This window comes from Salvia splendens, chromosome 2 (genome assembly GCF_004379255.2).
Source record: "Salvia splendens isolate huo1 chromosome 2, SspV2, whole genome shotgun sequence".
In the NCBI taxonomy this organism is placed as follows: domain Eukaryota; kingdom Viridiplantae; phylum Streptophyta; class Magnoliopsida; order Lamiales; family Lamiaceae; genus Salvia; species Salvia splendens.
The window spans coordinates 36,455,190-36,475,624 of NC_056033.1; the positions used below are offsets into that span (position 1 = coordinate 36,455,190).

Sequence of the window (20,435 nt, forward strand, 5' to 3'; positions counted from 1 at the left end):
TAGTCGGCAACGAGCCTTTCGTGGGCTCCCTCCCGGTCACGATGGATGTAGCGGCGATTTGATCTAGTGCGTTGAGGAGGATGAGAGGGGGTATTCGCCGCGACATATGCTTCGTAAGCGGCACGATGTTGTTCGTAGTATTCTTGTTCTTCGCGCTCCGCTTCCGCCATGAGATGAGTGAAATCCATTTGATGTTTTGAGTGAAGGTTGAATGTGTTGATAGTTTGTATAAGAATTATGAATGAGAGATGAATGAGAGATGAATTGATGTGATAAATGAGTGATGAATGTGTGTATTTATAGATGATTTTGGGAAAAAAAATAAAAAAAATCAAAAAAATTCAGAAAAAATGGAAAAAAAACGGCCATATTTTTGGGATTTGGAATTTTTTTTTATTTTTTAGCATTATTTATAATTAAATACCGATTTTTTTTTAAAAAAATAAAAAATGTCTAAACACAACGGCTATGCAGTTGACGAATGGGAGCGCGCCACGTGTGCGTCCGCTGGCAAGGACGTGCTCGATACATCGAGCAGCGCCGTGCCAGCGGCGCGAGCGCAACGGCGGCGGATGGCGTCCGTGCCAGCGGCGCGGACGGCGGTGGCGACGGACGCCACCGCTGCTCATGCTCTAATGGTCAATTAGCATATGAATAATTCTGGGTGGCTCATGCTCTAATGGTCAATTAGCATATGAATAATTCTGTTTTAGTTTATGACAATAAAGAGTTACGGAGTAATAATTTTGTTTCCTTTTAATATTTCATGTCATCATACACAATACTATAAAATTAAAAACCAATTATTTTAAGGAACAAAAAATGGGAAAACAATTCAGCTCCGAATTTTATTGATCCAAGTACAACTAACTTTTCCAGATTCTCTCTCATCACCAAGGAATGAAGAAATTGAATTGGGGGAGGGGAGCACTTCCTTCCCATGTCTTCGAATTCTGGATATTCATCCAAACTCATCAACATTAATTTCCGCAAATTCCCCAGCCTCCTTGGAAAAATGGACCGTAATTGATTTGGATATCAGAAAGAATGGATTCGGGCATTGAATGCACATCATTGATTGATGGGATGGCTGCAGAAGACGAATGGGAATGGGGTATGTCTCCATCTCAGTTTTCATCTTCAAAGCCATCCCACTCCCATAATCATACTCTCATTAATCCAATTACAACTGTTCATGAGCTTCTTGAATGCCCCGTTTGCACCAATTCTATGTATCCGCCTATCCACCAGGTTTTGTTCATTGTTTTCAAGATTCAATCTTGCATTTTTGTGATACATTGGATTTCTATATTTATCTTCTCTGTTTATACGCTGCTGCAGTGTCACAATGGGCATACCATCTGCTCTACCTGCAAAGTCTGGGTTCACAACCGGTGCCCGACGTGTCGACAAGAGCTGGGCGACATACGATGTCTTGCGCTCGAAAAGGTTGCTGAAAAGCTCCACCTCCCTTGCAAATACATCTCTGTCGGATGCCCGGAGATAATCCCGTATTACGGCAAGCTGAAACACGAGGGCGTGTGCAATTACCGGCCTTACAGCTGCCCGTATGCAGGATCCGAGTGCTTGGTTGTTGGGGATATCCAATACCTCGTCGATCACTTGAGAGAAGAACACAAAGTGGATATGCATTCCGGGTGCACCTTCAACCATCGATATGTCAAGTCAAACCCTCGAGATGTCGAGAACGCAACGTGGATGCTCACGGTGCTTGATCAATAATGATTCTTAGTTCATAGGAAAAAAGTTTTATCAACTAAACTGCACTCCATTATAAGAGTATCCCACTCTGGTTCACTATTGCAGGTGTTCAATTGTTTTGGTCACTACTTTTGCCTTCATTTCGAAGCTTTCCAACTCGGGATGGCTCCAGTGTACATGGCATTTCTACGGCTCATGGGAGACGAGACGGAGGCCAGGAATTACAGCTACAGCCTGGAGGTTGGTGGAAATGGGCGGAAGCTGACGTGGGAGGGGACTCCCCGGAGCATACGAGACTCTCACAGGAAGGTTCGAGACAGCCATGACGGCCTCATCATACAGCGCAGCATGGCTTTGTTTTTCTCCGGAGGTGACAGGAAGGAGCTCAAGCTCCGTGTCACAGGCCGGATATGGAAGGAGCAACAGAACCCAGATGCTACTTGCATACCCAATCTCTGCACTTAGAAAATATTTCACATCTAACAAGTCTTGTTATTAATGGATTTTGGGTCTGCTTATTATTATATCAAATTTGAAGATTTGCATCTACCAAATTCATCCAGAAACACTATCATTGTCGACTTTTTGACTAACGATACGAACTAGTTCACCAGCACATTTCGACCTATGTATGTATTAAGTATTTGGGAATCAGGGAGAGAAGCAAGCAAAATATATTACAATCACACTATTTTAACAGAGGCAAGCAAAGCATGTAGCAGAACCAGTGTTTGTATGTAGTTAGAAACCTCAAAAAATCATATGCCAAAATCAGAATGTTTACAAGATGTAAACAAACATTGAAATCCTGGATTTTCCTAGTAGAGAAACTATATGTCCAATGTGACATCCTAAGAGGCTGGTAGCACAAACCTGACTACACCTCCAAGCTACGAGGATGCCTAGTAGAGCTCCAGCAAAGACCTGGGATGGGGTGTGACCGAGAAGCTCCTTCAGCTTTCTTTGGCTTATCGGGTGCCCTTGGAACAAGTCCTCGACTATCACATTCAGAACCTACATGGAGTTGATAAATTTTAAGACAGAATGGGCAATGACAACAGGGCATTTCAATCACAACACGTGCCATAAACCAATATAATTTAAGAGTTGAAACAATATATAGGTCGACCGTCCACGATCAAGGAAAATGTAGAATGTAATAAACCTAAAGGTTGTTGCAAAGAGCTCTAAACTAAAGCGTTTAGATTTCAAGAACCAGTTGTGTCCTGTTCATCCAAATTCACAGAAGTGTAGATTGCAACATGTCCTTCCTAACAAGGGAAAAACTCTCCACATTTACATAAACTCTATTAAACACTGTTTCTTGCTTGTTATCTTGGTCATCTTGAGATCTACTTTCCACTTGAATAACATACTCATATTCGGGGCCGTTCATCTGCCATGTTTACTTGTGACTAAAGTCCATGTATGATCTTATCTCTTGCTCGGTTAATGTCTCGTCCATAACTGATCGATCAACAAGATACAACACTTGCTAAGATCTCAGTTACTTTGAAAGCTTATTCTCAATAGTCTCTTCATCAAGAAGCAAATGCAACCCAAATCAATATTCCACACAGGCAAAGCTTTATATAATATTGTAAATTATGAGGAGAAAACTACTTAAGTGATGCCATTTTCACCAAATCCATCGAGACTACAAATATAGAGTTTCACCCTCGTCCAAACTGATAAAAAAAAATGGAGCAAGAAATGGCGGAGCATTACCTGAGCTTGCATACCGGCGTGGCGCCTGACACCAATAGCATCATACATCACAATCAAAGTGAAGCCCAGACAAACTAGAAACAAAGAATCAGCAACTCCGTGGCAGATTGCAACAGAAGCAGTCAGCGCAGTGCACAATGCAGAATGCGAAGAAGGCATCCCGCCGCAAGAGAACAAAATCCTGAAATCCCACTTCCTCTCCACGCAGAAATTCAAGAAAACCTTGGTCGACTGCGCAACAGCCCAAGCGCACAACGCCGACACGAAGGTCGGATTCGCCGCTAGTGTAGCCACAAAAGGACTTATTTTGACCTTGGCCGTCGCCGTCACGCTCATCAGCGCAGTCCCGAATGCCCCATTCTGCAGAAACATCGCTTCTTCGAAGTCGGGGCCCCATTTTTGCGGCGATGGTTTCGTGGCCAAGGCCGTGACTTTTTTAAAAAGGTATGAAATGGGTTTAACAGGGAAACCGCAATAACTCCATATTGAATTGGGATTTTGAGGGTTTAGAGAGTTTTTAACGGAGGTGGAAGCTTTGTAATCTTTTGGAATTAGAATTGGAAATAGTGAGAAAGGTTGAGCCTTTGAAAGGAGAGGCAATTAGATTTAGAGCGAGGGAATCCATTAGTTCAGAAAGATGACAACTTTGGGTGGAGTAGGAGTAGGAGTTGGAGTTGCATGCTCAATCGAAATGCAAGAATGATTAGAACTTAGAAGAGGCATCCAGAGAATATGCAATTGCCATATACGACTTGTGTGTTTACTCGAATGTTCAAAACGTTTAATTATATCGGAAGATTGGACATTGTGATTCGCGATTGTGGTTCTCTCCGCCACAAACCTCGGTGTCCAATTATTCAGTGGCACCTGCTAAATTATGCCACGAGATTCTCAAATTTTCTTTAATTTCTGTTCACTTATTATTTCTACTACGAGGAATATATGATTGTTTAATTGGGTTAACGTTTGGGCTGGCCCAATTGGATTTGTTGATATGAGGCCTCACTTGAATGAAGTACTCCCTCGATGACTCGATCTCTAGTTTTACAAGACAATTTTTTGATTTTTTCCTACTTGTAAAATTTTTTTAATTGAGCAAATAGAACAAAATAAGAGAGATAATGTCCAAAACATAACAAATTCATTTTCTTTGAAACGTTCTAAAAAGAATGCGTCTCTTTTATACTGAATAGTAGTAATATAGTATGAAATCATCAATCAATTAGAATCGCCACTATCCACTAGTTCGACTCCCATCGAGGTTCTATACCTGTAACACTGATTAACTATCGAACCGTCTGAGTTTATAAATAGAATTTGTTATGACAGTCGATTATTCGTCGCAATAACAAGTCGAACATTAATCACAAAAAAATTTAAAGAAGGTTTTTTGTTTTCATGTCATTGATGTCAATAAATGTTCGTAGCCATCTATATGTATATGCAGAGGGGATGGGTCATTATTAACATCTTAACATGACTGTCAAAATCAATTTTCGATATATTTAAGTGTATTGTACCAATATTCAGTATATTACCATTTTATGGTATACTTAATCTTGGCACACAAACTGAAATACAGTAAATCTTGTCTTTTTATAGGTACATAAACATGGGTTTGGATCCCCTATGCAATCAGCCACAGCAGGGGGTGTTGTTAGAAACAAACAATAAAATATTTGTAAATTATAATATTAATATTTATTTTAATAAAATAATGTGATGTTTCTAACAGCACCCCTTGCTGTGGCTGATTGCACAGCAGGGGATCCAAACCCACATAAACATAGCCCATGTTTGGTTCGTGAGAAAGTAAAGTTGACAAGAAAAATGAATCTCAGGAATATGATTCTCAATAACTTTACTTTCCCGTGTTTGGAAAGTATCAATATTTTAAATTTTATATAAGATTTAAACACCAAATTAAAAAAATACTTCTTATTATTTTATTTATAAAGAAAAAATAATAAAATTTTTAATAAATTATTAATTACTAATGATAATAATTGTATTATTATATTTATTATTATGAATATGGATCATTATTATAATATATAATAATACAATTATAATTATAGTTACATGGGGTGTTATAATAATAATAATAATAATTATTATTATTATAACAATGATGATAATAATAATAATAATAATATTATATTTACGAATATTATAATTAAATAAATTCTATAATTTAAAATTTCACTACGATTTTATTGATTAATTATTCATTTATAAAATAATAATTAGTATTTATTATATAATTTATATTGTATAATTATATTTTAATTATTAATTATTATTATGATAATAACAATTATTATATAAATATTATAATAATATAGTTATAATTAAAATAATTTTAATTATAGTTATTTATTATACTGAAATTACGCTTGGTTTATAATTTTAATTTATTTTTAAAAATTGTAATTAATAATAATAATAATAATATTGCATTAAATATATAAGAATCCTAAAAGTGGGAAAAAGAATACATAAGAAAAGTTAGGAATTCAGAATCCTGGAAAGTTGTACTAACTTTCCTTGTTTCGGGATTATGATTATTTTCCCAGTTTCATTAAAAATCAAAACAAACACAGGAATTTAAAATTTAAAGAATCAGATTACTTTCCCATACAGAATCCTGATAACTAAACATGGCCATAAATTTAAAGGTAGCATTACAATAGTTCTGGACTTGAAACCTTAGACTTTAGAGTTTAGACAATAACAGCTATGTCAATTCACATGCACCAAAATCCTTTTTTTTATATCATTATTTTGGTATAGTATAAACATTCTGTATATACCATATCAATGGTATATACCTTAGTGTATGGTATATGTCGAAAAAGTAAGGTATATACTTTCATATACTATTTGCATAGGCGCCACAATAATCTGTATGCATGGCACACATGCGGTGTAGCCACGCTTGAATTTGCCGTTTGGATTTGCATTGCCAAATGGATATAAAATTATTAGATTTTCAAACTCTAGTCAAACATAAAACAAAAATTATTTAAATAAATGAGACCAAATCAAATTACTATGATATGCTTTTATTAATTACTGCTATAAAAAAACAATTGAATTTATGGACAAAGTTGTTAAGAGAATCGCTGTTTCCATGCAGCGTTTGAAATTTGAAAAGGCGAGGAAGTATGAATGCAGCGCAGCTCTCTCCTCTATCATCGCCACCCCGCAACTGCCATTGCCTATGCGCTTTTTTCCTTTCATTTCCTCCTCCTCCTCCTCCTCATCTAAATAACACTCTCCAATTTTATTTCTACAAATTGCCCCCAACAGATTTGAGTTTTTTTTCTTCAAAATTAAATTGATCGCGGTGTGGTTGGCGAATCACAATTGAGTCTGAACTCTGCTCCTCATGGAGAATCTGATAGCATTAGTTAACAGACTGCAGAGAGCATGCACCGCGCTAGGCGATCACGGCGAAGAGAGCTCGTTGCCCACTCTCTGGGATGCCCTACCGTCAATTGCCGTCGTCGGTGGTCAGGTAATCGGAATTTACGCCTCCAATCAAATCCTCGTTTAATCAATTTCAGCGGAGAACCGAGTTCCACCGATATAATATATTCTCACACTAGATGTTTCTGACTATCGTCGATTTTTATCCGTTTTGATTGTTGTTTGAAAATTAGAATTTATTGATAAGGATTTCTGCTATTTAGTTTATAATTGAGCAGCTCTCAGTGTATTTTTAGTCTTAATGTTGATACCTTGCATTTGTCAATCTCCTTTCTCCTTGGATATAGTTTATCATTAACTGTGGTAAGTGACAATGATATTTATGGTTTCTAGAGTTCTGGAAAGTCCTCTGTGCTGGAGAGCATTGTTGGGAAAGACTTTTTGCCTCGTGGATCAGGTATCTAGTGTTTTATTGTTTAGTATTTCTGTATCACTATATGCAATGGCATTGTGTAGATATTGTCTCGCTATGACTCATGGATATCCATATCCTTCAACATCGGAATTGATTTAGTTTGCAAAACACAGGTATTGTCACTCGACGTCCACTTGTGTTGCAGCTTCATCGGATTGATGAAGGTCGAGAATATGCAGAGTTTGGGCATCTTCCTAGGAAGAAATACACGGATTTCGGTGAGAGTTTTAGAAGACTCTTTTGTGCCTTGCACTTGTATATAAGTTATGGATCTATGTTATATATGTGAATGCATGTAAACATATTCTGACCATTGACGATGATCTGCTTTGTTTAGCTGCTGTGGTAAAGGAGATCGCAGATGAGACTGACCGTGAGACAGGACGCAGTAAACAAATATCAGCAGTTCCTATATATCTCAGCATATATTCCCCTAATGGTAAGTCTATAACAGTCATTGGTCATTTCTGCTTTTGAAATTCAGTTGTTCTGCTGTAGTATTAATATCCTTTTATTCATGTCCAAAGTATGTCTTCTCATTTCATGTGTACATCTGGGTTCACATCAAAGAATTTTCAGCCTAGCAACATTTAAAATGAAAGATTTATCTCAAATGACTGCATATAATGCAGTCTCACGTTCTATTGTAATAACTGGACATAGAAGGTGAGGGAAGACAAGAAGAAGAATAGAATTTGGACATAAGAATCACAGTAGCTAACGCATTATTAAAGAAGTAGTACTTGTTTGGTTGGGAAGATTGCTGCTTAAAATTTGGATTTGAAGTTACAGTAAAAGGCATCTTGAATCTATAGTTTCCTCATCCTCTATCATATGAATTTAAATGGATTCTTTTAGAATTCTATGGATTTACATTCTCCTTGTTTATATATTTAGTTAGAACTAATTTGAGTACATCTTGAAACTGCAGTTGTAAATTTGACATTAATTGATCTTCCTGGCCTTACGAAAGTGGCTGTTGGTGAGTCTTCCCCTTCAAATGTATCATGTAATCTGGAGATACTACTCTTTTGTATCACGTATACATACTATTGGGAATAACCAAGTGTTAAATATGTGCGTATGATAGAGGGCCAGTCAGAAAGCATTGTGATGGATATTGAGAACATGGTGCGGTCTTATATTGAGAAGGTATTTCATTATATGCGTATTTTTTTGCCATGAGTGCAGTCAGAAAGTAGTTCATTATTGTTCCACATCTGTAAAGACGCCTGTTATAAGTATTGATGTTGCACTAATAATGTCATGCACTAGAAGGATTTACAGTCTGTTGTTTTCTTTTTCTGTCAAATTTAGAATTGAAAAGACAAGTCATTTTTCTTCAGTTTTGCATGAAGCTTAGAAGCAATTTAATTGCTGTTTGCACTAATATCGAGTTCTACGTTTATGCCCATGACACTCAGCTTTGTTCTTCCTTTTTTTTCAGCCATTGTTGTATTAAGTTTTATTTTCAGTACAAAGTGACTACTTCATCAGTTTATTTTTGTTAAATCCGCCAAATGCAGCCCAACTGTATTATTTTAGCAGTTTCTCCTGCCAACCAAGATCTTGCAACATCTGATGCTATTAAGATATCCCGTGAAGTGGATCCAAAAGGTATGACTTACGGTGGATTCATCCCTATGAATGCATCATTACTACTTAAGCATGATCCATCCTTCTACTCTGTAAGTTTTTTCATTCCTATTTCTCTCTAACATCTATATTTTTACCATTTTAGGTGAGAGAACATTTGGAGTTTTGACAAAGATTGATCTCATGGACAAGGGTACGGATGCTGTAGATGTAAGTGTAGAATGGCGGACCACTACTTTCACTGTATTATCCAGTATTAGTAGAGAGGAATCTGTATATTTGAAACTTGCCTTTTATTTTTCAATGCTGTCCTGTCGTATAGAAAACTATTAGTTTGTCCCTTCTTGCTTGAATTAATTGCTCCTGCTCAATCTATATCTGAATACTAGTACTACTTCTGAGCAATTACATGCATTCCAACTTGCAGTCTAGAGGCAAATGACCATTGTGTTTGATGATAACTTACATTATCCAATATATTTCTCTGTTGATTTTGCATGCAGCCATATATGTATGTATATCACATTATATATTTTACACGACCTATAGGTTCTTATGACTTTTCTATCATATTTGAGTTAAAATTTTCACTTATTTGAACACTTTCATGTATTCTAGATCCTGGAAGGAAGAGCGTATAAGCTGCAGTTTCCATGGATTGGTGTTGTTAACAGGTCTCAAGCTGACATTAACAGAAAGGTTGACATGATTGCCGCCAGACGTAGAGAGCGTGACTATTTCTCTGAAACCCCAGAATACAACCATCTTGCTCAGAGGATGGGTTCTGAACATCTAGGGAAAGTTCTATCCAGAGTAAGAAAAATAAATAACTAGCTGACGTTGAGCCAATTCTTGTTGCTTTCCAGACATTTATATAGTCTTGACAAAATTAAACCAAAAAAATAATAATTTCTTACCAAAATGTACTTGAAAGTGAAATTCTGTGGCCTTTAAATGGGGCCAAGAATGCTGAAATGATGTCTTTTCCTTTAGCCTGAAACATGCTTGATCTATTTACCTTTAGATCAAGGCCTACAAAACAAAGGTTGTGGCAGTCTCTCTCTTGTTCGAGTTATTCCTTTTGTTGCTTCTATCAAAGTTAAGTTTCTACTTATGATTCATTACGACTTAATTCGGTTGCTTCATGATAGCACTTGGAAGCTGTTATCAAATCTCGAATTCCAAGCCTTCAGTCCCTCATCAACAAAACCATAATTGATCTAGAAACTGAGTTGAGTCGTCTAGGAAGGCCCATTGCAACTGATGCCGGGGTGAGTAGCTATCACCTTCATTGCCTCTTCAATATTGTGTTCTAATCTTGTGAATACTGTTCCTCTTCTAACCCCTTAATGCTTCTACAGGGTAAGTTGTACATGATTATGGAGATCTGCCGCGTATTCGATGGGATCTTCAAAGAACATCTCGATGGAGTGTAAGCATCTACATCTTGTACTATTCATTACCTTTCTCTTTTTCTATACTCACTCGCTATTCTTATTGTGACATGATACTATAGTCGACCTGGTGGTGATAAGATATACAGCGTCTTCGACAACCAACTACCTGCTGCACTGAAACGCTTGCAGTTTGACAAGCATCTTGCCTTGGAGAATGTTAGGAAGTTAATTACTGAAGCTGATGGATATCAGCCTCATCTTATAGCACCTGAACAAGGTTACCGCCGTCTGATTGAAACCGCCTTGATCACTATCAAAGGTCCTGCAGAGGCAGTTGTTGATGCTGTAAACACTTCATTCTCACCTCTTCCTTTCTTTCTCTCTTTATATAGAAACACATTCAAGTCCTCTTGCTGTTTTCAGGTTCACGGGATACTGAAGGAGCTAGTTCATAAGTCCATCAACGAGACTGCTGTAAGTCAATAGTCTCGTTGAAGAATAATACTAGTAGCATGTAAATCGGTGAACTTTGACGAAATTTTAGTCTTGCACACCAACTTATAAAACTTGACAATCGAACTTTCAATTTCATTTAATTTTGCTGCACAGATGGATCATATTCAATCCGATTTCATTTAATCACATGCAATTTCAGTCTTTTGATTAATAATGCGGACTGATATGGCCACCTTGGATCTTCAGGAGACCGTGTTAGCTCTAAATTAGGCAGTACTCTTTAACAAAATCACATGAAACTTGTGTGCAAAAGCAGAATTCAGTTAAAGTGGTATTAGTGTAGAATATCCTTGGTATGCTAATTGATAGTTGGGTGCATGCAGGAGCTGAAGCAGTACCCTTCTCTGAGGATGGAGGTTAGCAAGGCGGCCGTGGAATCATTAGAGAGGATGAAGGAAGAAAGCAAGAGAGCAACTCTACAGCTAGTAGAAATGGAATGCAGTTACTTAACCGTGGATTTCTTCCGCAAGCTTCCCCAGGATGTTGAAAAAGGCGGCAATCCAACACATTCCATTTTCGACAGATACAACGACTCCTACCTCAGAAGAATCGGTGAGGACAGAATTAACAATATGGTGTCTCTGAGTTTGATCATAAATGAACGATTCGTATGTATGTATAGGATCAACTGTGTTGTCTTATGTGAACGCGACCTGTGCTGGCCTGAGGAATTCCATACCAAAGTCCGTCGTTTACTGTCAAGTCCGCGAGGCGAAACGCAGCTTGCTGGATCATTTCTTCGCTGAATTAGGCAAAAAAGAGGTATTAATCCGTGTCAAGTAAAGAAAGAAGGTGGTTTTCATTATGAAATTGTGTTGGTTGGTTTAAAAATTACAAATGCAGGGACGACAGTTGGCAAAGGTGTTGGACGAGGATCCAGCCATTATGCAGCGGCGGGTGTCTCTTGCTAAGAGACTGGAGCTGTACAGAGCTGCACAAGACGAGATTGATAATGTAGCCTGGTCTAAATGATCAGTTCATCACAAACACACCTCTTTACATTTTCATTTTTTGGTGCAATTCAAAATAAAAACAACCTTGTTTTGTAATGAGTTGGAGTTGCCTTCATCGTCTAAATGTTTTCTTCAAAGTTGAAAGTCAATATAATGGACGCAAAAGGAAGAAATCCTTATTAGCTGTTGAGTATAAATACTGTAGAGTTGTTCAACTAAGATTAACTTGTAGTCTGGATCAGGGGCGGATGCAGAAATAAATATCGGTAAGGGCTTCACTGCTTATACCCCATTCGTCCCCTAAAAATAGAAACTCTTTACTTTTTGATCCATTTATAAAATAGAAACTTTCTGTTTAAGGAAAAAAAATGTCTCTCTAATAAAATGGGTTTCATTTTTCACTAACACATTTTTCTTTCTATCTCTTTTCTTATTTTACTAATTTTGCATTAAAACGCATTCCGTCTCAAAAGTTTTATTTTTAAAGGGCGGAGGGAGCACGTATCTCCATTCACTTACACTACACCCAAAATAAAAATAGTACCGTAATAGTAACAATTTTTTTAAAGCGTACTTTTATTTTCAAAGAACAGTATAACTCAAATAGTATTATTCATTTTATGAGAGAACCATGGCTAGTTAATTATGACAATAATAAGAAAAGACAACTTCCCTTAAAAACTTTTAAAATAATAATATTATATTAAAATAGTCGTCTTCTTTGTTGGCAAAACCGCCATTGTTTCAGCATTTGAGCTCTGCAATTATTTGTTCAGCTCTTCCTATCATATTATCTTGGATGATTTAGTCTTCTGTAGTATTGGAATAGTAAGGGCTGATAATAGACTTCAAAAAATTTTGAAGCTATCATAAGTAGTAAAAGAAAAAAAGGGCTTAAGGTCCACCCTCTTTCTTAGTATGTCCGCCCCTGCCCCCTAGTCTGAATTAGATATGCTTTCATTTTTTCCACATTCATTTTATTTGTTTTATACTATCAATTTTCTCTATTTCTCTCTTACTCTACCAATAATACATTAAAACTCGTGTCGAACTGAAAATTCATGCTTTTTGGGAACGGAGGGAGTATGTCGTAGTCAAATTTTTTTTAAAATATAATGTACTTTTTGTTAGATATAATTGATTATTGGAGTTAATAAATTCAAAAGTAGTGTATATAACTTTTTAAAAACTCAAAATTTAAAATAAATATGATTTGTGAAGTAATATTTTTTTTAAAACAATAGTACTATTGAAATAGTAGTAATTAATTTAGGGGTAGAACATAAATGAGATATAAAAAGTACTATATGCTTTAAAAGTCACACCATGGAGTGTTTGCGCATTAAAAGATAATAGATAGGAGTATGCGTTCTAAGGGTTGTGATCCATTGCTAATTTTTCTTAAATTACTAACTTGTTAACTCATCAATGCAATGCGTTAAAAATATCAATACAATAATACTGAAATGTCTAACATAAACTTAAGTTAATATTTTAATACATTATGTTAGACATTGATATTTAATTGTCAACACAAATATGCGTTGATATATCATAAATTATACATTATGTTCTAATGTATCGTAAATTAAAATTAAAAGTAAAAGTAAAAGTAAAATGGAGGTGCAGGGAATCAAACTCCGTGCCTCTCGCATGCGAAGCGAGCACTCTTACCATATGAGCTACACCCCCAAGCTTGTAATGATTTGAACTTATACTCATTTTGTTGGTGACATGGGAAAAATGTTTTCCAAACCTAGAGTAATATTTTATTTTTGATCTTTCGTAAATCTCACTCTTTAATCTTTATATTCATCATATAAACAAGTGACATGATTTTAATACTCCCTCTGTATTAAAAAAATAGAAATATTTGAAACGACATAAATTTTAATACATAATTGGTATAGTAAGTGAGAAAAATTGGTAAATTTAGAGAGAGAAAAAGAAAAATGAGTAAAGTTAGAGAGAGGAAGGGAAAAAGTAGTGAAAGTAGAGTTAGTGGATTGTGGGGTCCATATCCTAAAATAGAAATATTCTAAAATTTCTATTATTAAGGAACGACCCAAAATGAGAATAGTTGCTCTTTTTAAAAAAACGGAAGAAATATTTATTGTGTTGTTACGAATTTTTTGTCTTAATAAAAAATCATAGTATGTACTGTACTTATTTCTTCCTCCAAAAAGCAATTATATTTATGTATTGATGTTGTGCTTTCATTTTATCTTAAGTTGGACATGATGTTTGAAAATTTATATTTAACGGTCAAAATTTGTGCCTGAAGTTTATATATAAATGAACAATCTAATTTTACAAGCCAATAGTAATTGTTGAATCTCCTTAATCGTCTCTTCTAAATCCCAATACTATACACGAACCAATTTTTTGTATATTACTGGGATAAAAAACATAAACAAAAACCCTTGACCGATCCAACTTATTTTGCGTATAGCAAAACAAATTTGTTTCCAGGAACTCTTGCCATGAACTCCACCATCAACAAATGGATTGGTCTCCAAAACACGCTACAAATGCATATTTTGATGCCCTCAAATGGAGTACTATATATATATATATATATATATATGTGTGTGTGTGTGTGTGTGTGTGTGTTCATGTCTTTTTTTTTCAATCTCAAATTCTTAAAATATCAATTTTTTCAATGCAGGTCCAAACTATTGGACTCGATTTTGAATTTATATCCCCATCAAAGAAATGATGTCATGTGAATTGCAATCAATCTTGCATGTTTGTTAATTTGTTATATGAATTTATGATTTTCCTTATAATTATGGATCTGTCTTTTCCCCCCTATTTTGCATTCTTTTGCTGGAAATGATGTTTGTATAATTGTAGGTGCAATAAGAAATTCGAAGAATCATGAATTATGGTGTAGTAAGTTAGCCATTTTAATTTTAATTTCAATTTCTTTTGAGATGGTGGAAAGGGTGTAAGAATGATTGCAATGTAGAATTGTGTTTGTAGATTTTGATGTTGAAGCTCTTGTGGTTTTGAACAGTGTGGCACAGCCAAGAAACCTAGCAGCTTGCGCGCGCAGAAGCCCGAGAGCAACGAGTTCATCTCCGCATTAGCAGCCGGGATGAGTGCTAAACTAATCGTGCAGGTGACATCCGAGGTGTCCCCATTCACTGTCGCCCTAGCAGCAGCTGCCTGGCAGACAGGGGGGAAGCTCGTCTGCATCCTCCCCGAATCCCGGGAGACAATCGAGGAATTAGGCCTCAGTGACATGGTGGAGTTCAAAACAGGGGGACCCTGCTCAACTATGAGAACGTCGACTTCTCCCTTGTTGACAGCAAGGCCAATGACTATGACCGGCTGCAGGAGACGTTGGATGTGAACCTGAATAGATCAGTAGTGGTGAGTAGCAACCTGTTGGATGGGGGGAAGGGGCTGGGAGGGTGCTTGAAACGGGTGCGGTCCATGACGCATTCTATTGGGAAGGGGATGGAGGTTACGATGATTGGGAAGGGCAGCGGGTTTGGGAGTAGCAAGTCGGGGAGTTATAGCGTTGGAAGGGAGAGGGGTGAGGTGAAGATGGATAAGAGCAAGTGGATCTTCAAATTGGTGAGGAGCATATCTATAGGATGCCTAGATCTGAGGCCCGGGGCTGCGCCGCAGTTGAGTTAGTTTTGAAGAGTCATGGTTGCTTTTTGTAGTGTGTTTCTTTGGATTTGTGGCAAAGGTGAATGTGGAGATGAACTTGAGGGTTTTTGTGTTTTCTGGCTCTTGTAAAATATGCTAGGATTTTTGTTTTTTTTTTATAGTAAATATAGAATGTTTTGCCTCTCATCTTGAAGAGTATGCTATGTATGGTATGGAAATGGCAGAGGCTAATTAGATGAATTTGTCCAAGTTAGCCAAGTGATCAGTTTCATAATAATGACAGCGAACCAGAAACTCTTAGTTTCACCTAATTTACATATAAACTCTTATATTTCCTCTTTTTTTCCAATCAAAAGTTTGGTATGTGACACAGACAAAACAGCTGGAAGGGTTCATTCATTATTTTTTGTGAAGAATTTGGCGGGAATGATGATGATCACCTGCCACCTCCAACCACCGTGCTCAGTCCCACCACCACCACCATCCACAGGCATAAGCTTCAAAACCAAGACACCTCTTCATAAAAAAAAGAGAATATACCCACCAGACAAGGCTCTACAAAATTGGTTTGATTGTTGGCAGGGCTCACATCATCCTGTGGTAGCGATGGAGGGGAGGTGGAGATGGGCGTTCCTTTTGGCAAGCTTGGTGAGTTACATAGGCTCAGATGCAGCTGCAGACGAAGGCGGTGGCAGTGAAGGTGACGGAAGGAAAGGCCTCTGCAGCACTGATCTCACCACATTTCTCCCTTTTCCATATAGCAACTTACCAAACATGGTCTGCCAGCCACTTTGGAACTCATATTTGTTGAGGGTACGTAACCACTAGTCTTTACATCCAGTCTTTTATTTTTATTTTCTGTCTTGTATTTTCTACCAAAATGAAGTGCAGTATTCCAAGTCGAAGGACAACGAGATAACGATGGTGCTATCGACCATCTACACGAGCGGATGGGTGGGGATCGGATTCTCGCGAGACGGGAAGATGCTAAACTCGAGCTGCATGGTGGGATGGGTGAACCAAGAGGGACAAGGAAGGATAAAACAGTACCACATAAAAGGGTTCACCCCGAGCGAGATCAAGCCCGAGCGGGGTGAACTCCCCCTGACGAACGTGCCGCCGTACGTGGCCGTGCAGGGGGCAACCATATACCTATCCTTCCAGCTCAAATTCAACACCACCCTCAAAACGCAGCCACTACTGCTAGCTTTCAGCACCAAACCACCGCACCACCACCGCCTCACTGTCCACGAAGACAAGACAACCATATACTTGGATTTCTCAGCTGGTAAAACGGACGACAGCAGCGGCGGCGTTAAGTCGTATTTGAAAGACAGGAGGACTCACGGGACGCTGGCGGTGATGGGGTGGGGATTCTTCCTCCCCACGGGGGCTATTATGGCCAGATATCTGAGCCGGAAGGATAAAGTCTGGTATTACTTTCATGTTCCGATTCAGTTCATTGGTTTCTTGCTGGGAGTTGCGGCGGTGATTGTTGGAGTGTCGCTTTACAGCAAGATGCATGTTTTCTTCCCAGCACACAGGGGGATTGGGATTTTCCTTCTTGTCATCACCATTCTGCAGGTTTGCTTTCTTCAATACCAATTATTACAATTAACTGAATAAAATAAAACATAAACATTGAGATGCACTGTATGATTTATTTTATTAATCAGAACAATGAGACTTAGAAAATACTACTAAAATTGAAGTCATAAAATTAAGATATTGTAAATTACTACTACTTATTTGGATGGTGAAGGCGCGAATTTTGTTGCACAGGTGCTTGCATTCTTCACGAGGCCGAGCTCGGACAGCAAGTATCGGCGTTACTGGAATTGGTACCACAACTGGGTTGGGAGGATCTGCCTCTTCTTCGGAGCAGTTAATATCCTTGTAGGAATCCACATTGCCGATGCAGGCCAAGGTTGGAAGATTGGATATGGATTTCTGCTTGGTTTCCTGTTGGTTACTGTCATTGTTCTTGAAGCATTGCTCTGGCTTAGACGATCGGCTGACGCAGATAAGCAGCATCCCCCATTTTCAATCAATTCAATCGACCGCGAAATATCACTCTAAATCTTTACCTAATTTAGCTATGAATTTCAATCGCTTTTATCTTTTGTTGTTTCAACTGTGATTGCAAATTGGATTGGTGAAACTTGAAACTAGAACGACAGAGGTTAATCAAATCAAGTGTGTAGATACAAATTAAAGAGGTCGTGTTGAGATGCTCATGCAAGGCTCAGTTTGAAGTTTTGTACAGGAACTTTCCATCAAATTAGTTGCTTGTTACACCGTTTGGTTTCATTCTTCGAATCGGACATATTAATTCAAGAATTAGGGCGTCCAAGGTCATCGTTTTATGTATAAATTCGAGACTAAGAATTTCACGTTTTTTTATTTGTGTCCAGTTGGGAATTCTCACACTTACAAATATAATTTGTATTACTAATTTTTAAGACATTTACTCCAAGTTTATGATTTTAAGTAGATGTTCGCTTGGTTAGAGCATCCACAATAGGAATAGCCCAGCAATATCCTAGCTACAAACTCCTCCTGCCACATCATCAACACTAAAAATCCTCCTGCCACATCATAAATAGCCCAACCACATCAATAGCCACATCACTATAATTATATAAAACAAATAATTAACAATCACACAAAAATACGCAATTTAATTTACGAGACATATACTAGAAAATTCAATAATATTATTAAAATTTAAAAAGTACATTAATTAAAAAAAATTACATAATTAACAAAAAAACTACTGCCGTGCAGTCCTCCGCGCCCATAACTCTTCAATTAAATCATTTTGGAGTCGAATATGAGCCTCCGTTTGGCGCATGTCGGCATGTGCTTGGAGACGGCCGTCTTCATCGTGAGGTACCCCACTCCGTACGTTGGGGGCGGCCACGCCGTGGCTTGGACCGGCTTTATTATCATCGTTGGCCCAATCAGTCAGTTGTACACCTTCATCTTCGACAATCATATTGTGCATGATAATACAGACGTACATTATATCTGCAATGCAGTCGGCATGCCACAAACGCGTTGGCCCCTTAACTGCTGCCCATCGAGACTGGAGCACACCAAATGCGCGCTCCACGTCCTTGCGCGCCGACTCCTGCCGTGCCGCAAAGTAGGCCTTCCTCTCATCTGATGCGCATCGGATCGTCTTCACAAAGACGGGCCACCTAGGGTATATCCCATCCGCCAAGTAGTAGCCCATATCATGCCGGTTGTCGTTGGCGATAAAACTGATGACCGGACCGACACCCTGACACTGCTCGTTGAAAAGTGGCGACGAGTTGAGGACGTTGAGGTCGTTGTTCGAACCGGCTATCCCAAAATACGCATGCCAAATCCACAACCGGTAATCAGCTACGGCCTCGAGGATCATCGTGGGATTCTTTCCCTTGTAGCCGGTCGTGTGGAACCCCTTCCAGGAAGCGGGACAGTTCTTCCACTCCCAATGCATACAATCTATGCTGCCTAACATTCCTGGGAACCCATGATTCTCCCCATGCATCTGCATCATATCCTGACAGTCTTCGGGGGTAGGGCTTCGAAGGTACTGATCACTGAATACTTCAATCACGCCCTGACAGAAATACTTCATACATTCCAGGGCAGTCGTCTCACCGATGTGGAGGTACTCGTCCCACATGTCTGCCGCGCCTCCGTAGGCCAATTGCCGGATTGCCGCAGTGCACTTTTGAATAGGTGTGTGGCCGGGTCTGCCATACGCATCGTGCCTGAAGTGGAAATACAGATATCATTGCTCCAAATCGTTAACAATACGCATAAACAGGGACCTGCTCATCCTAAAACGGCGCCTGAAAAGATTGGCGTTGAACCGCAGCTCCTGTGCGAAGTAGTCTTCGTATAGGCGCTGATGTGTAGCTACGTGATCACGATCAATCACCGCTCGGCGGTGTACCACTGGGCGAGGTCGAGGTACCGCCGGCTGCAAGGCCCTCTGCATCCATTGATCAATCTCACGGTTCGTATAGGCCTCTAGCGCTTCGTTCATTAAACGCTCGTACTCCTCAGCATCCCCACCACTACTACCACCGGCGTTACTCATTTCTAGGTGTTGATCTTGTACAGAAATTAAGATAGAGAGAGTACTCGTTAAAACAAGTGGTGCGAATGAAAAATGACGTGCAAAGCGCGTATATATAGTGTTTCAAAAAAAAATCGCGCTAGGCGATCCGGACGCTGCAATAGCGCCGAGTGGATCGCCCAGCGCACCGCCTAGCGCACGGGACCGCCGAGCGCTAGGCGGTTTTTAAATCCGGAAATGGCTGGGCGGTTGCAATAGACCGCCTAGCGCACCGCCTAGCGCCGGCGCTCGGCTAGGCGGTGCGCTAGGCGCTATTGTGGATGCTCTTATGGCAAGAAATAGCCTCAAATTTTGGCATTTACGCCCTAGGGCCCGCATTGTTCATCAGCGTTTTTCAACTCTACGGAAGTGGGTGCCTTTTAATTCTGTCACCAGAGTTGAATGCAAAGTTACGATTTTACCCCTTTCTTTTTACTTTCCCCCCCAATTTCATCCCTCACTTTTCAATTCCAGTAATCAAAATCGGAGACCAGAGTCGCCGACGCTGCTTCTCTGGACTGCATCCGAGGTGGTGATTCCATAGCATCGAGCAACAACCCATAATCGACTGTTACTGTAATTACTAACTCCCGATAATTCTCCAACAACTACGTAAAGAAGATAGGTACTCATATTCCGTCTGTCACGAAGTTGAATCAAGCAATGTTGCTCATCAATTTTTCTATTTTGGCAACTTCAAAGATAATTGAGTCATTTTTATTTTATTTTTGCAAAAAAGTAATTTTCTCTCCTCTTCTTCCGCAAGAGCATAACACCCACATCCATGCTCTTCACCAAGATCATGCTCAAGGGTTCCACCATTCTATTATTCAATTTAAATACTTCAATTACTAAAAACATTTACACAATATTAAAAT

General features: G+C 38.6%; 5 protein-coding genes across 7 annotated transcripts; 4 read left to right on the top strand and 1 right to left on the bottom strand.

Moving 5' to 3' along the window:
• Window positions 1–746: 746 nt before the first annotated feature.
• On the top strand, window positions 747–2,343 carry LOC121792503 (E3 ubiquitin-protein ligase SINAT5-like). Of its 2 annotated transcripts, XM_042190481.1 has the most exons (3): window positions 747–1,251; window positions 1,342–1,728; window positions 1,828–2,343. In XM_042190481.1, the coding sequence occupies exons 1-3, from the start codon at window positions 1,048–1,050 to the stop codon at window positions 2,185–2,187; spliced, it is 951 nt and encodes a 316-aa protein (XP_042046415.1). In that variant the 5' UTR covers window positions 747–1,047; the 3' UTR covers window positions 2,188–2,343. The 2 variants fall into 2 exon arrangements, with proteins under 2 accessions (XP_042046415.1, XP_042046414.1); XM_042190480.1 differs by having other exon boundaries at window positions 747–1,728.
• A 117-nt stretch (window positions 2,344–2,460) lies between these two features.
• LOC121792523 (uncharacterized membrane protein YuiD-like) lies at window positions 2,461–4,274 on the bottom strand. The gene is made up of 2 exons (XM_042190504.1): window positions 3,451–4,274; window positions 2,461–2,736 (listed from the first exon to the last, which is right to left on the bottom strand). The coding sequence occupies exons 1-2, from the start codon at window positions 3,820–3,822 to the stop codon at window positions 2,503–2,505; spliced, it is 606 nt and encodes a 201-aa protein (XP_042046438.1). The 5' UTR covers window positions 3,823–4,274; the 3' UTR covers window positions 2,461–2,502.
• A 2,346-nt stretch (window positions 4,275–6,620) lies between these two features.
• Window positions 6,621–12,016, top strand: LOC121792468 (phragmoplastin DRP1A-like). The gene is made up of 16 exons (XM_042190426.1): window positions 6,621–6,970; window positions 7,276–7,339; window positions 7,471–7,575; window positions 7,695–7,796; window positions 8,289–8,339; window positions 8,448–8,509; window positions 8,884–8,974; window positions 9,099–9,163; window positions 9,572–9,766; window positions 10,105–10,224; window positions 10,315–10,385; window positions 10,470–10,695; window positions 10,774–10,824; window positions 11,190–11,418; window positions 11,489–11,628; window positions 11,710–12,016. Exons 1-16 carry the CDS (start codon window positions 6,842–6,844, stop codon window positions 11,836–11,838), a joined length of 1,830 nt encoding a protein of 609 aa, XP_042046360.1. The 5' UTR covers window positions 6,621–6,841; the 3' UTR covers window positions 11,839–12,016.
• Window positions 12,017–14,112: 2,096 nt separating this feature from the next.
• Window positions 14,113–15,720, top strand: LOC121792541. Its single transcript, XM_042190525.1, has 2 exons — window positions 14,113–14,714; window positions 14,839–15,720. The coding sequence occupies exons 1-2, from the start codon at window positions 14,700–14,702 to the stop codon at window positions 15,175–15,177; spliced, it is 354 nt and encodes a 117-aa protein (XP_042046459.1). The 5' UTR covers window positions 14,113–14,699; the 3' UTR covers window positions 15,178–15,720.
• Window positions 15,721–15,814: 94 nt separating this feature from the next.
• Window positions 15,815–17,907, top strand: LOC121792478 (cytochrome b561 and DOMON domain-containing protein At3g61750-like). Of its 2 annotated transcripts, XM_042190439.1 has the most exons (4): window positions 15,819–15,933; window positions 16,026–16,256; window positions 16,335–17,027; window positions 17,226–17,907. In XM_042190439.1, exons 2-4 carry the CDS (start codon window positions 16,050–16,052, stop codon window positions 17,520–17,522), a joined length of 1,197 nt encoding a protein of 398 aa, XP_042046373.1. In that variant the 5' UTR covers window positions 15,819–15,933; window positions 16,026–16,049; the 3' UTR covers window positions 17,523–17,907. The 2 variants fall into 2 exon arrangements, with proteins under 2 accessions (XP_042046372.1, XP_042046373.1); XM_042190438.1 differs by having other exon boundaries at window positions 15,815–16,256.
• The last annotated feature ends 2,528 nt before the right edge of the window (window positions 17,908–20,435 follow it).

Coding starts and splice junctions, on each gene's coding strand:
- LOC121792468 (XM_042190426.1), top strand. CDS start 6,842: ATGGAGAATCTGATAGCATTAGTTAACAGACTGCAGAGAGCATGCACC. Junction 9,164..9,571: donor AGGGTACGGATGCTGTAGAT/GTAAGTGTAGAA, acceptor CATGTATTCTAG/ATCCTGGAAGGAAGAGCGTA. Junction 11,629..11,709: donor CTGAATTAGGCAAAAAAGAG/GTATTAATCCGT, acceptor TTACAAATGCAG/GGACGACAGTTGGCAAAGGT.
- LOC121792523 (XM_042190504.1), bottom strand. CDS start 3,822: ATGTTTCTGCAGAATGGGGCATTCGGGACTGCGCTGATGAGCGTGACG. Junction 2,737..3,450: donor ACGCCGGTATGCAAGCTCAG/GTAATGCTCCGC, acceptor AACTCCATGTAG/GTTCTGAATGTGATAGTCGA.
- LOC121792503 (XM_042190480.1), top strand. CDS start 1,048: ATGGATTCGGGCATTGAATGCACATCATTGATTGATGGGATGGCTGCA. Junction 1,729..1,827: donor ACGCAACGTGGATGCTCACG/GTGCTTGATCAA, acceptor TCACTATTGCAG/GTGTTCAATTGTTTTGGTCA.
- LOC121792478 (XM_042190438.1), top strand. CDS start 15,870: ATGATGATGATCACCTGCCACCTCCAACCACCGTGCTCAGTCCCACCA. Junction 16,257..16,334: donor GGAACTCATATTTGTTGAGG/GTACGTAACCAC, acceptor AATGAAGTGCAG/TATTCCAAGTCGAAGGACAA. Junction 17,028..17,225: donor TTGTCATCACCATTCTGCAG/GTTTGCTTTCTT, acceptor TTTGTTGCACAG/GTGCTTGCATTCTTCACGAG.